This window comes from Agrilus planipennis, unplaced genomic scaffold, assembly GCF_000699045.2.
Source record: "Agrilus planipennis isolate EAB-ADULT unplaced genomic scaffold, Apla_2.0 scaffold5, whole genome shotgun sequence".
Taxonomy (NCBI): Eukaryota; Metazoa; Arthropoda; class Insecta; order Coleoptera; family Buprestidae; genus Agrilus; species Agrilus planipennis.
The window spans coordinates 1,121,139-1,133,523 of record NW_020442468.1 but is presented as its reverse complement, the minus strand read 5'-3'; the positions used below and the strand labels follow the sequence as shown (position 1 = coordinate 1,133,523).

At 33.8% G+C, this 12,385-nt stretch overlaps 2 protein-coding genes and 2 long non-coding RNA genes across 7 annotated transcripts in view; 2 read left to right on the top strand and 2 right to left on the bottom strand.

The window, feature by feature from the left end:
• Nucleotides 1-567: 567 nt before the first annotated feature.
• LOC112906689 lies at nucleotides 568-3,439 on the bottom strand. 2 transcript variants are annotated; one of them, XR_003232510.1, is made up of 5 exons: nucleotides 3,372-3,439; nucleotides 1,808-1,975; nucleotides 1,331-1,557; nucleotides 659-939; nucleotides 568-591 (listed from the first exon to the last, which is right to left on the bottom strand). It is a non-coding gene; the product is annotated as an uncharacterized LOC112906689 (long non-coding RNA). The 2 variants fall into 2 exon arrangements; XR_003232511.1 differs by lacking the exon at nucleotides 3,372-3,439 and adding an exon at nucleotides 2,056-2,519.
• A 43-nt stretch (nucleotides 3,440-3,482) lies between these two features.
• On the top strand, nucleotides 3,483-4,469 carry LOC112906694. Its single transcript, XR_003232515.1, has 3 exons — nucleotides 3,483-3,704; nucleotides 4,096-4,376; nucleotides 4,444-4,469. It is a non-coding gene; the product is annotated as an uncharacterized LOC112906694 (long non-coding RNA).
• Nucleotides 4,470-4,758: 289 nt separating this feature from the next.
• Nucleotides 4,759-12,385, bottom strand: part of LOC108736517 — a 58,465-nt gene continuing 50,838 nt past the window's right edge. For all 3 annotated transcript variants that reach the window (XM_018468984.2, XM_018468976.2, XM_018468993.2), the window contains 3 exons: nucleotides 8,562-8,943; nucleotides 7,401-7,536; nucleotides 4,759-5,210 (listed from right to left, as the gene is read on the bottom strand). In XM_018468984.2, the coding sequence (XP_018324486.1) occupies nucleotides 5,159-5,210; nucleotides 7,401-7,536; nucleotides 8,562-8,943 (570 nt within the window). In that variant the 3' untranslated portion in view covers nucleotides 4,759-5,158. The remainder of the gene's footprint in view (nucleotides 5,211-7,400; nucleotides 7,537-8,561; nucleotides 8,944-12,385) is intronic.
• LOC108736539 (calmodulin-like) lies at nucleotides 11,019-11,898 on the top strand. The gene has a single exon (XM_018469004.1). It carries the CDS (start codon nucleotides 11,118-11,120, stop codon nucleotides 11,883-11,885), a length of 768 nt encoding a protein of 255 aa, XP_018324506.1. The 5' UTR covers nucleotides 11,019-11,117; the 3' UTR covers nucleotides 11,886-11,898.

The window sequence follows — 12,385 nt, the reverse complement described above, 5'->3', positions numbered from 1 at the left end:
GGACAGATTTCGCCAAGGCAAGCTGGGCAGTCGCCTATTGCTCCTATTCCAGATAACCCACTGTACCCTGTCTGAAAGGAAGTAACGCTAGAGTAGACTCGCGAAAAGTGTATAAGACACTTTTAAGATCAACTAAATAGCTAAGCCCAAGGGAAGTCGTTCGGGGAGGCCCTCCCTAATTCCACAAGGGTGAGAAGGAACACACACGATAACGAAACGTTGAATCATGTAGAATTCGTAGGGTAAATGCAAAGCAAATTAGGAAGAATATGCAGTAAGCTAAGCGAAGAGGTAAGCATGTTAGACTATACTACAACTACTAAACGTGTTAGTTTTACTACTACTACATACAAAAATAAAAACATCTACAATCAACAATTACTTCAAATAAAATGAACACTACTACTACATACTAAAAAAAATAAAAACATCTACAATCAACAATCACTTCAAATAAAATGAACAAAAATAAGCATGCAAAATAAAAAATTAATTTGAATAAAATGAACTTCATGAATTCTACTAGATAGAACATGCAAGGTAAAGAACTATTTTAACTACGGGGTCATCTTTGTCTTCTCCAACGTCGATCTGAAACAGATACGGTGGTAACAGATTAATAAAGAGCAATTAAAATTAATTATATCAGTATTCTTACCTTAATTAACTGTAGACCGTAATGTTCCAAAGTTTGCAGATGTGAAAAGCAAACCAACTCCAGGAGGAATACCACAGCAGAAAATTTGTTTTTTCAGTGGAATTCAAATAAATATCCAGTTGCTCTCAGTCATGGGTTGAAAATTAACTGCATAATGTTGTAAGACGAAGACGAAAACAGCCAATGAAGAATACAGTCCACGAAAAGCAACACCCATGCAGACATCCACTGTTTCAGTATGACCAAATTGATGTTTAATCCTCTCTCATTTGTTGGATAATCTGCAGAAACGGACAAAAAGTCATATTAATTACACTATTAATTAAGAAACACATTTAAAACAACTAAAAACGCACCAAAAAGCAAGTAAAATAGCTGAATTATAAAATGACAACAGCTACTTTTACGCCATTTTACATCACAACCATAGATCACGACATAGATAAACGTCAAATAACACGTCAGTTTATGATGCAGACAATAGAAAAAGGTTAGAAAGACACTCTATGGATATATCTATGATAAATGTCAATTTATTCTGTGGAAACTAAAAACTATCAAGAAATATAGATGTACAATAACCTCAATTTATCCTGTTGACAATGGATAATTGTTAACAGAAAAACAGATTAATAGAGAGCAATTAATATTAATGAAATCATGTATTCTCACCTTAATTAATTGTAGAAAGTAACGTTTTAAAGTCTACCAGCGTGATGAGCAAACCAAAATACAACTTCAGACTGTTGTTTCAGTTGCTTCCAAATTAACTTCCGATTGCCTCCTCATTGTTACAGCAAAAATTAACTGCATAATGTTGCAAGGTGAAGACGTTAAATTTATCGATTCTTCCAGTAGCATCAAAATTATCTCTAATTCCTTCAACTTTGTTGGATTATCTATAGAAACGGGCAAAAAAAAGTAATTAATCACCACTTTTAAAGAAAGTAAATCAGTAATATTTTCATCTGGCGATACAATGGTAAAGTTACAAGTTAACTTTCACATTGATAGAAAGGTCAGTTCCACAACAATTCTGCTTTCTCTATTTCTGAAAAGTTGTCTATTGAAGCAAGTTACAAATGTCTAAGAAGTCAAGTTTCTGGGACCTCGTTTACTAATTTTAATTGATACAGTTTTGATACATACCAGTTCATTGTGATAAATTCCTCCTTCAGCACATTGTCTCACAGGATAGTCCATTAAGCGCGCCTTGCTCTCTGGCGGTCTTGCATCTGCGGAAAATAATCAAAATATGGCGGACTTTCGGTATATCCATAGTAAAATGGCGACCTGGCGTCTATTTCAGGACACAACCTTTAACAAATTTGTCAATTTAAATTATGCTGTGGGCAATTGGGAAAAATAATAATACAGTATGAATCAATCAATCTAACCTTTCAGACGTAGAAAAAATTAAAACTAATTCTGCGAAAAAATTAGCTCGGTAAGTTGAATTTAACAGACGCGAGAAACACGTCCTACCACTACGAAATTTTAAGAACTTATAATGCACCGAGTCTGTCTCATGCCTGTCGCAAAATTGCGAAAGCTACTGCATGAAGCACTGATGACGTAGGCAAACGCCAATCAGAAGCAACAAATTTGATTTCTGCGACGGTTCGCGGCAAATGTTTCGTAATTTAACCAATCGCGTGGCTAGTTTCATCCCCCGTTTTACAGAATTGAATTTCTGTGTGTTTTGCTTCGTGCAAGTTCCATCGCCTGATCACAACTCTGAATATAATAATAATAATAAATACAAGAGCGAGAGAGACGGTGGAAACTTAAGAAAGAGAACGTTAGAGAAGAAGATAATGATTCATAACATAATAATTATATATGACCAGGGGCGCAACAACGTTACAATTTGACTGGGTGCTCAATAAATGACTAAAAAAAAATCATCAATGCATTGTATTGGAAAAATCGAATTCGGCTGCTCTCATCATAATACTATAAATGACTAAATGACGAGCTTGAACTATTTGCTAAAAAGGAGCCAAAATTCCTATTTTTTGTATCAAAAGTATATTGTCGTTAAAGCACATATTACCTGACGCCACCCTGATGCGTTTATATTGTATAACCGTGAAGCATACTGTAAATGGCGAAATTTTTTGTGCCCAAATTTTAAAATTAGTTTCGAAAGGTGCCAAAATTATGAATTATTTGTTACCATTTTATTACAACAATGTCAGCTTACGACGTCCTTCTGCACTTATAATAATACATTTGAATATTGCTTAAAAAGGACACGAAATTATAAATCATTTCCTTGGATTTCATAAAAATACACTGACGGGCTTATATCAGACACAAAAAAATCATGAGTTAAAACGGTACCATTGTGAACATTAGTTGCTTTAGTACCATCAAAATTATTTATTTACCAATCTGTAGAATGGACAAGAAAAACAAATTAATAACCTACACTGGCATATGCTACACTGCAAATAAATCTCATTTTAAAGTCAAAATATACGCATAATTTCTGATATAGTTTATATTAAGATTACAATGAATGTTTTATCATTGTAAGCTGGAAAGAACGTAATTAATGCTGCCATTCTGCTTTCGACATTTCGGAAATGATACATGAAACATAATTATTGATAGTAAGTTATCATAAATGCCTAAACGGTTGAGATTTTTGGGATAATTTAACGAGATTTTTACAACTATTACTTTAAATTATGGTGTTTTCACTTACTAGTTTACTGCGATAAGTCCTTCGTTGAGTAACAGCAACTGTCCCTATTTCCAGGTGATAAAATGGCAAGTGGTGATTAATTACTTTTTTTTGCCCGTTTCTATAGATAATCCAACAAAGTTGAAGGAATTAGAGTTAATTTTGATGCTACTGGAAGAATCGATAAATTTAACGTCTTCACCTTGCAACATTATGCAGTTAATTTTTGCTGTAACAATGAGGAGGCAATCGGAAGTTAATTTGGAAGCAACTGAAACAACAGTCTGAAGTTGTATTTTGGTTTGCTCATCACGCTGGTAGACTTTAAAACGTTACTTTCTACAATTAATTAAGGTGAGAATACATGATTTCATTAATATTAATTGCTCTCTATTAATCTGTTTTTCTGTTAACAATTATCCATTGTCAACAGGATAAATTGAGGTTATTGTACATCTATATTTCTTGATAGTTTTTAGTTTCCACAGAATAAATTGACATTTATCATAGATATATCCATAGAGTGTCTTTCTAACCTTTTTCTATTGTCTGCATCATAAACTGACGTGTTATTTGACGTTTATCTATGTCGTGATCTATGGTTGTGATGTAAAATGGCGTAAAAGTAGCTGTTGTCATTTTATAATTCAGCTATTTTACTTGCTTTTTGGTGCGTTTTTAGTTGTTTTAAATGTGTTTCTTAATTAATAGTGTAATTAATATGACTTTTTGTCCGTTTCTGCAGATTATCCAACAAATGAGAGAGGATTAAACATCAATTTGGTCATACTGAAACAGTGGATGTCTGCATGGGTGTTGCTTTTCGTGGACTGTATTCTTCATTGGCTGTTTTCGTCTTCGTCTTACAACATTATGCAGTTAATTTTCAACCCATGACTGAGAGCAACTGGATATTTATTTGAATTCCACTGAAAAAACAAATTTTCTGCTGTGGTATTCCTCCTGGAGTTGGTTTGCTTTTCACATCTGCAAACTTTGGAACATTACGGTCTACAGTTAATTAAGGTAAGAATACTGATATAATTAATTTTAATTGCTCTTTATTAATCTGTTACCACCGTATCTGTTTCAGATCGACGTTGGAGAAGACAAAGATGACCCCGTAGTTAAAATAGTTCTTTACCTTGCATGTTCTATCTAGTAGAATTCATGAAGTTCATTTTATTCAAATTAATTTTTTATTTTGCATGCTTATTTTTGTTCATTTTATTTGAAGTGATTGNGATGATCATTATACTTAAGTAGTTAATAGGTATAAACTACAAATACATACAAATAATATTCAAAAAATTCTCCTTCATATAATATGGTACATTTTAAAAATAATTTTATATCATATTAATAATTACTATATTATTATAATTGGTAATATTAACAGTTTTATCATTCTAATTTATTTGAATTAATTTAATTTAATTTTATATAAATATTCCTTTCGAATATTATTCTTAGTATTTATTCAGTGGTTCCATTTGCTAACACAGCTTTATTTCAGTATAACCTAAATATACACAAAGACACTCAGCTATATGCTTCTCTTTTTAAAATCTAAGAGCGCTATGAACAAGTACCCACTGTGGTACTTGTAATTGAAATACACATTTATTTCTGCGATAGACAATTATGCGATCTCAAATAATGTGCTTAGTTATTTATCCTCTTAGAAAACTCGTTAAAAAACATTACAAACAGTACATCTAAGTTTTTCAGTTATTTTTTCTTTCATTTAAGTAGTACATCGACTTTACTATAATAATTAAGTATACAAATAGCGACAAAATCAAATATTATCCAACCTTTAACCATCGATCTATGGAATATTCCAACGCCGCTACCCATCTAGAAGATAATATGCAAGTTTTAGAGTCAGTCAAACAGTCCACAATTTGATGACCCAACAACGCACTCGAACATTCAAATAGATTTTTATTGTTTGTTATTCACAGCAATATTGTTTCACGTTACTGCGGCTTTCAATCAACAGGTGACAATTTTTATGTTTATTTAAATCATCACCTGATGAAGTCTTAGTGTGAAGAAACAATATTGTAAATTATAAAAAAGTTTTTGAAATTTCAAGTGTGTTGTTTATTAGGGTGACTCTAAATTTCTTTTTTTGCTTCTTTTTCAGACAGTTTAACAGTTGCAAGTACATAAGGGAAGATCTCTGGTCCAATGAGAGCTCATAATTTTGATATTTACTGGTGACCCATTGAACTTAGTAAGATTTTTTTTATAACTTTTTACGTAGAATCAACTATCAGTATGGATTTAGTCTAGTTAATGAAGTTTATGAAAATGTTAATTTAAACTGAAAAATCTATGAACCATCAGTAAATATCAACTAAGGGGGGAACTCTGGATCTCTGGTCTTGAGAGGCCTCCAAATTTCGACGAGTCCTTTTTAATTTAATCCCATACATGACCAAAATACTTACACTACAAAGGGTGTTAGAAAATTGCCTCTCGGTGGGTAGTAAGAAGAAGGGTCCTACTTAATTGGTGCTATAACTAAGGTAACTTGCCTCCCAAACCTTTTTAACTGTGGGAGATAATTTGACCATAATTAAGCCTTACCCTTTTTTGTTGGAAGGTAATTTACGTGTACCCTCTACAACTATATCAATTTCTGTACAAACTGGCGGTCTCATTTCCGACCTCCGACGAGCTTAGCCCGCCACTGATGAGCCCTGCTTGGACCAAAGTTCTTTTAGGTTCTATTTGCAACTATTAAAACTCTTTAAAAAAATTAAAAAAAAAAATTAAATCGCCCTGGTAGGTAGGTACTTATAAAAATCATTGCTCAAGACAGTTTTTGTTCTACAAACGAAAACGAAACAGAAAGAATTTGCAAGCCATGCTGAGATATCATTTATAGTCGATGCAAAACAAAACGTCTTTTAGGATTACTATTATCCATAGTGTGATCAAAAAATTCCTAGATAAATTTTAAAGGAAACAAGAGCTTTAATAATAATAATAACAATAATACTCAAGATTGATGCGAAAATTCATTATTTTTTCATCTATACCTCTCGTAGTACAGTGGTTAGGGCATTTGAATCTTCATATCCTAAAATTATTTTCGATTATAGAGTGTCCCATTTTTCCTGAAGGCTACCTAACTTCATTTTTTTCAAATGGAATGCCCCATTTTTTATTGTATTTTTGAATTCCTCGTTAAATTTAAATATCACTTTGCTAACCGGATTGTTCATAAGAAACAACGTCCTCCTGTAACTCCTTTCTTGCTTGTTTCATCTCTTGCTTTTCCTGTTCCTTTTTTCCTTCTCCTTTTCTGTTTACTCCTGCACTTCTTCTTTTTGAAATTCCTTTGATGACAAAGGTGATCAAAAGGTTCTTTTGGCTATGATTACAATTTCTTACTATCTCCTTTAGCGTATTCTGCATCATGGATTCCTTTAGTCTGACTTCTATCTGTGGTCAGTTTAAAATATCAACAAATTGCTAACATGGAGCCCCTTCTAGAAATTGCTTCATCTTCTTGTTCCGAGAAATTTCGAAAACACCAATATTCTTGGGATGTTGTTCTTTTAATGTTTTGGAAACTCAAAATGTTTGTTGTTTCGATATCGTTATAGATCAAAATACAAGACAATATCAATACTACTTTCTTGATATCTCTATCTCACACACCATTAACTGTAATAAATTAATTTTACACATCCCTAAGAACAAAAATTTCAAAAATTCACTTACTCTTAATTAGTTCCATTTCTTGCTTTTACTCTGGACTTCTTTCTTTTGCATGTCNATAAATAAATAAATATACAAACAAATAAATGAACGAACAAATAAAATCAAATAAATTATGTGTTAATTCACGACATGCATTTGAAAATTGTATCTGAACTATTTTAATAAAATTATTGGCCTAAATGTCTCTAAAAATTCGCCACATATTTTAAACGTCATTATCTTTTAATCGTATTTTCCAAAAATTGAAGCATAAGAAAAAAAAAAGCGGATATCAATTTAGCTTAAGTTATATTATTAACAACTACTTACCTTTTTCGATCAATGTCACATTCTGTATAGAAATAAAAATGTTTTTGTGACGAATCCGAGGGGATAATTTCGAAACCGTGTTTTTTACTTCCAGAAGCTGAAGGTTGCACTCTATAACCATGTAAACAAGCCACCCCTGGAAAGAACAGACCAAGTAAAAAATGCGTTTTATTACTCGCTGACCATGATAAAGAATCGCACTGAAGATGTTAAGAATGGCCAAAAGTTTACAGTAGAGCGAAGGACATGGTATTACAATCTAGAAGTCCTTCTCTGCTCATCAGAACTTTGTCTGATGATGTACATTTCAGAGGGTCAAAAGTGCCTAGGTACCAAAATTGCATTGGGTAAAAGTCTCTTTAATAAAAGATAGAATAGGGCAAAGAGAAGGAGGAGAAATAAAAAAGGACTCTCAGTATCTGGGTTCTTGGAAACTTCAAGTTTGCTGTTACGTTTTTGGTCATTTACAAGATTTACTGTTATTACTTTTGCCCACATTAAGAAAATATAAAGTTACAGGCCAACAAAATCGAACATCGAAAAGGAAAGAAACAATACCGTACATAGTTGTTTCTGATGTAATTTGCGATGTTCGGATCTGGTCTCAGAATTTCCTTAGAACGTCAGGTTTCGAGATATTCTAACCTAAAAATCTAGCAAATGCAATATTTGGCCTTATTGAGAGAGAAAAAAAATAAAACAACCAAAAACGCAGTAATTTCCAATGTGTTCATGTCGTAGAATTGAACTTCACAATTGCTCCAGTACACCAAATTCTTAAATAACTTAACTAAAAAATTCAAATGATTGTTTGTTTGGTTTTGAGTTAGAGATGTCTTCGGGACAGACTGAAGTCCGCATGGAAAACTAATTACTATTTCTTCTGTTTCCTATTCATAATTGCACTGTGCTCAAACAAGACAACACTCATACTGAATTCGAACTTGAGATTCCAAAGTAGATACCAAAGAAGCTAAATTAGTACCATTTGGACCTTGAAGTTAAGTTGTTTCAAAATTTTGATGTGGTGGGACAATTCTAATTCGAAATTCTGAATTTGAATCCAGTTTTGGGCACAACGTCGTAAATTAATTCGGAAATGTCATTTCTGTTTTCATTTTGGTCATTCGATAATTTAAAATTATTTTGCTTTTTACTTACCAAAAGCACTTTTTGCACTTGCGTCGTGATAAAAATAAAGACAGGCATCCTTAAGAACACAGTATCGTCTGCTCCACGATTTCCATTGGCTTCCTAATTTGATAAGATATCCAAAACAATCCGGTTTTGGGATCTCGTCTGGAGCTACGGTGAGATTTCGCCTGGTTTGTTCAAGCCACGTGTCGGCCATTTGACTTTTCTCTGCTGCGGTGTAAAGAACTTCGAGCCATCGAGCTGCCGCGGCCTCAGTATCCGCAGCTATGTGCAGGGTTGGCACTCCCGGTTTTCTCAGGTCGATTTGGAATGGTTGTTGCGAGGAACTGTCGTCGGAACGAATTATTTCGTATCCCATCAGCATCATTGCACCTACTGGTTGCTTATCCTGAAACAAGAGAGTTCATATTCATTGAAATGTGGATGAGTTAACCCATTATGAGCCACAATGTTTGTATTACTTTCTTACAGTATGAAAAATTACAGTGCCTTTTATATACATTTCACATTTGCATTACAAATAAGTTTCTGCGACAAAACAAACATTCCATTAAGGGGACATTGGTTGATAATGGGTTAATGAGCGGAATCGTTGAGGTATTTTGAGTTAAGTTCTTGCGTTTTCTAGTAAGGAATAGTTGGAATAGTTCCGCATGTCGAATTAATAGAGTTTTGGACCAATGCCAATACAATTTGGCGAAGGTTGATATTGCTAGGAACGACGATCGATATTGGCGGAAATTTTGAGGGGCTCAAATCGACAGGAAGTGGCGCGGACAAAATTAGCAACAAAAAGAATTTATCAGAAACTTTGGGAAATATGTCCAATATTTCACAACCGTATAAACGAGTGAAACTTAATATACAAGAAAGTCAATACAGGTAGGACACGAAAGGAAGATATGAAAAATAGCATACAAACTTATATTTTCCTGTAGATCATTTTGACAATGAGTAAAAAATTCAGTTAAACGGTTCATTTAAGAGAACTTGGGCTTTAGGTGGGTTAATTAATTGACCTTGAGCTTACTTATATTCCTACAATGGGGGAGGCGTGTAGGGAATGTGTGAGGGTAGTTTTGTTAAAAAAAAAAAAGAAAAAATGCTTGGAAGCGATAGAAAATTAACAAGGTAATCTAAAAGTAAAATAAAAATGTATAAAAAAAGGTACTTTCGTGGGATACCTATCCTTTTGATACATCGTCACAGAGATACAACCCCTATTTCTGGTACGTACAGTACACAGTCAATATAAAAGGCTTTTAATTTAGGGAAGCTGCGCGCAACCTTGTTTGAAGAATCAATATGATATTCTGTAGGCATGAAAAAGTACATCACTATAACAACATGTTTTACGATATAAAAAATCCAACCATAAAAGACCCTTTTCTATTAAATTTCCTAGGTGGTGAGCTAGCTGTTAAACCCTGGATCTCTGAAAGAAAGCGTTTTCTGGCACAAGCTTTAATCAGAATGATCAGTAGGCAGTACTATGTCCCAAAATATTTCCTTTTCCTCCTGAAATACACTGCCTGAAGAATATTTATCTATTTTCAAGTTTTAGAGATATATTATGGTGTCCAGTATTTTGGACTTTCTTCTTAATTACTTTAATTTTACTTCATTCTTACGATTAAATTTTGGAACGATCTAATTTATGAGTAATCGCCTAATTATTTTATTAGAAAACTCTTCCAGTTTAATTAGAAAGCTATTCTCATTATCGGGTTTGCATTTGGTAGTTTAATTAGTGTCCAAATGTTGCCGTAACCGTTCTTTTGGCCCTAAGTTCTAGAGATAATATTCTTCGCCACTCGAGATGGCTCTAATTGGGTCGTTTCTTAATGTGCCGGAACCGAAACAAACAACCGGTCCTTTTGTCGTAACCTAGTTCGGTTGAAAGCGGTTTGTCTGTCTTTCTCTTAACTATCTGTGAATGTTAGTCCTGTTGATGTAATGTTTAGAATTTGCAGTTGTTCCACTTGAAGGAACACTATAGAATTTTTCGGAATGACGCAGAACAACCAACTGTTAGCATGTTACTGTTGCGAACGTTTATCATCTTATAGTAATGAAATTAAGGATTTCAAAGTAACTCTGAACGAGTTAGTTGCTTTGAACCGAGATGTTCAAGCAGTCATAATGGTTAGAAGCAGTGATTGCATGTAGTTTTCAGTAATTTCATTCGATTAAACTTTTAGTATTTTGTTTCACTGCTGATGTTGACCTAACAGGTTCATCAAACCATATTTTACTCGTTAATTATCTTTTGAAAACATTCTTTGGCACTTCCTACTGTTTCTCTTTCTTTTCAATTGACACCCCGTATATGTACACATTCTATATTAAATCTCATGGAAGTAATCTCTGCTACGGTTTTAATTTATTTTATACGTATTAATACTGTCAACGAAATAATCGTTTATAATTTACATAAATTAAAATGGCATGTGTCACTGTCATTATGCGCTTTATGACAAGCACACTTTCAGAACGGGTTAAATATTTCTAATTTAAATACGAATGCCTGGTACTTGATAATCCTTTCAAAAGTTTAGCAGTATGGTGGAAGAACTCACGGAAGAAGACCTCAACAAACTCAAAGACATATTCTTCATTTATGACAAAGACAAAGATGGGAAGCTGGATCCAAAAGAGTTTCCATTCATCATGCGATTTCTGGGAATGATTCTATCCAATGCGCAACTGACTGACATAATAGGAGCAGTTCCAAAGGATGAGAAAGGGTTAGTCGATCTTCCCTCGTTTCTTGCAATGATGGCTCCAAGGATGAAAGGGCTTCAGGAAAACGTAGAACAGCAAATTATAAATGCTTTCAAAGTTTTGGATGAGGATCATTTGGGTTTCATAACACCGGGATATTTATACGAAGTGATGACTAATTATGGAGAAAAATTGGAAAACGATGAAGCTCAATCAATGATTGATGCTGCAACTAGTCGTGGTCTTATCCTGTATGAGGTTTTGAAGCCGCCCAAGAAGGAGAAGGATAAGGAAAAGGTAAAAGAGAAGCCAAAAGTCGAGAAGAAGGCGACGCCAAGATTTAAAAAGATCTTGAAGAAAAAGATAATTAAAAAGATAGGCGACGATGGTGAAGAAGAAGAGGAGGAAATATTCGAGGAAATAGAAGAAGAAATTGAAGAGGAAGAGATTGAGGAAGAGGAAGAAGAGGAGGAGGAAGAGCAAGAGGAAGAAGAAGTAAGGGAACCGGAGGAAGTGATTCCTTACGAGCAATTCGTTATTGTTTTGAATAGAGATGAGAAAAAGAAGAAAGGCAAGGGCAAAGGCAAAGGGAAGGGAAAGAAGTGATACAGATGAGTGGTCTATTGAGATGCTTGGCCTTAATCGTGAGTGAAATTGATTCATGGTGATTCAAAAGTGATTTGGGTTTATCAAGTTACGAAATTCACGCAAGCGAGCAACAGCTATTATTTTATAAATCTGTATTTCGTTTTCAAAGAATATATTGGCTAATTTTATATGCAAATTTTTTGTAATGTATAAAACCGTCATCTGTCACGTCAGCTTCTTCTTGGAAAAGATCGCTCTCTTCCTCCGTGAGTCTCTCATCGCCCAAATACATCAAGAGGGTGGTAATCGAATGAGCGTCTATACAACCCCTTCCTAAGGCATCGAAGGAGGAAAACAATTTTATCAAATCCTCAGCTTGTTCGAAATAATAATACAGTCTGTTTCCAATGATGTAGATAAAGTCGACAATAGATACATAACCATCCTCTTCAAATTCCACAATACTCTCAACGCATGTCTGAAGGTCGTACTCGGGTGGGTAGCAGTTCAACGTTCTA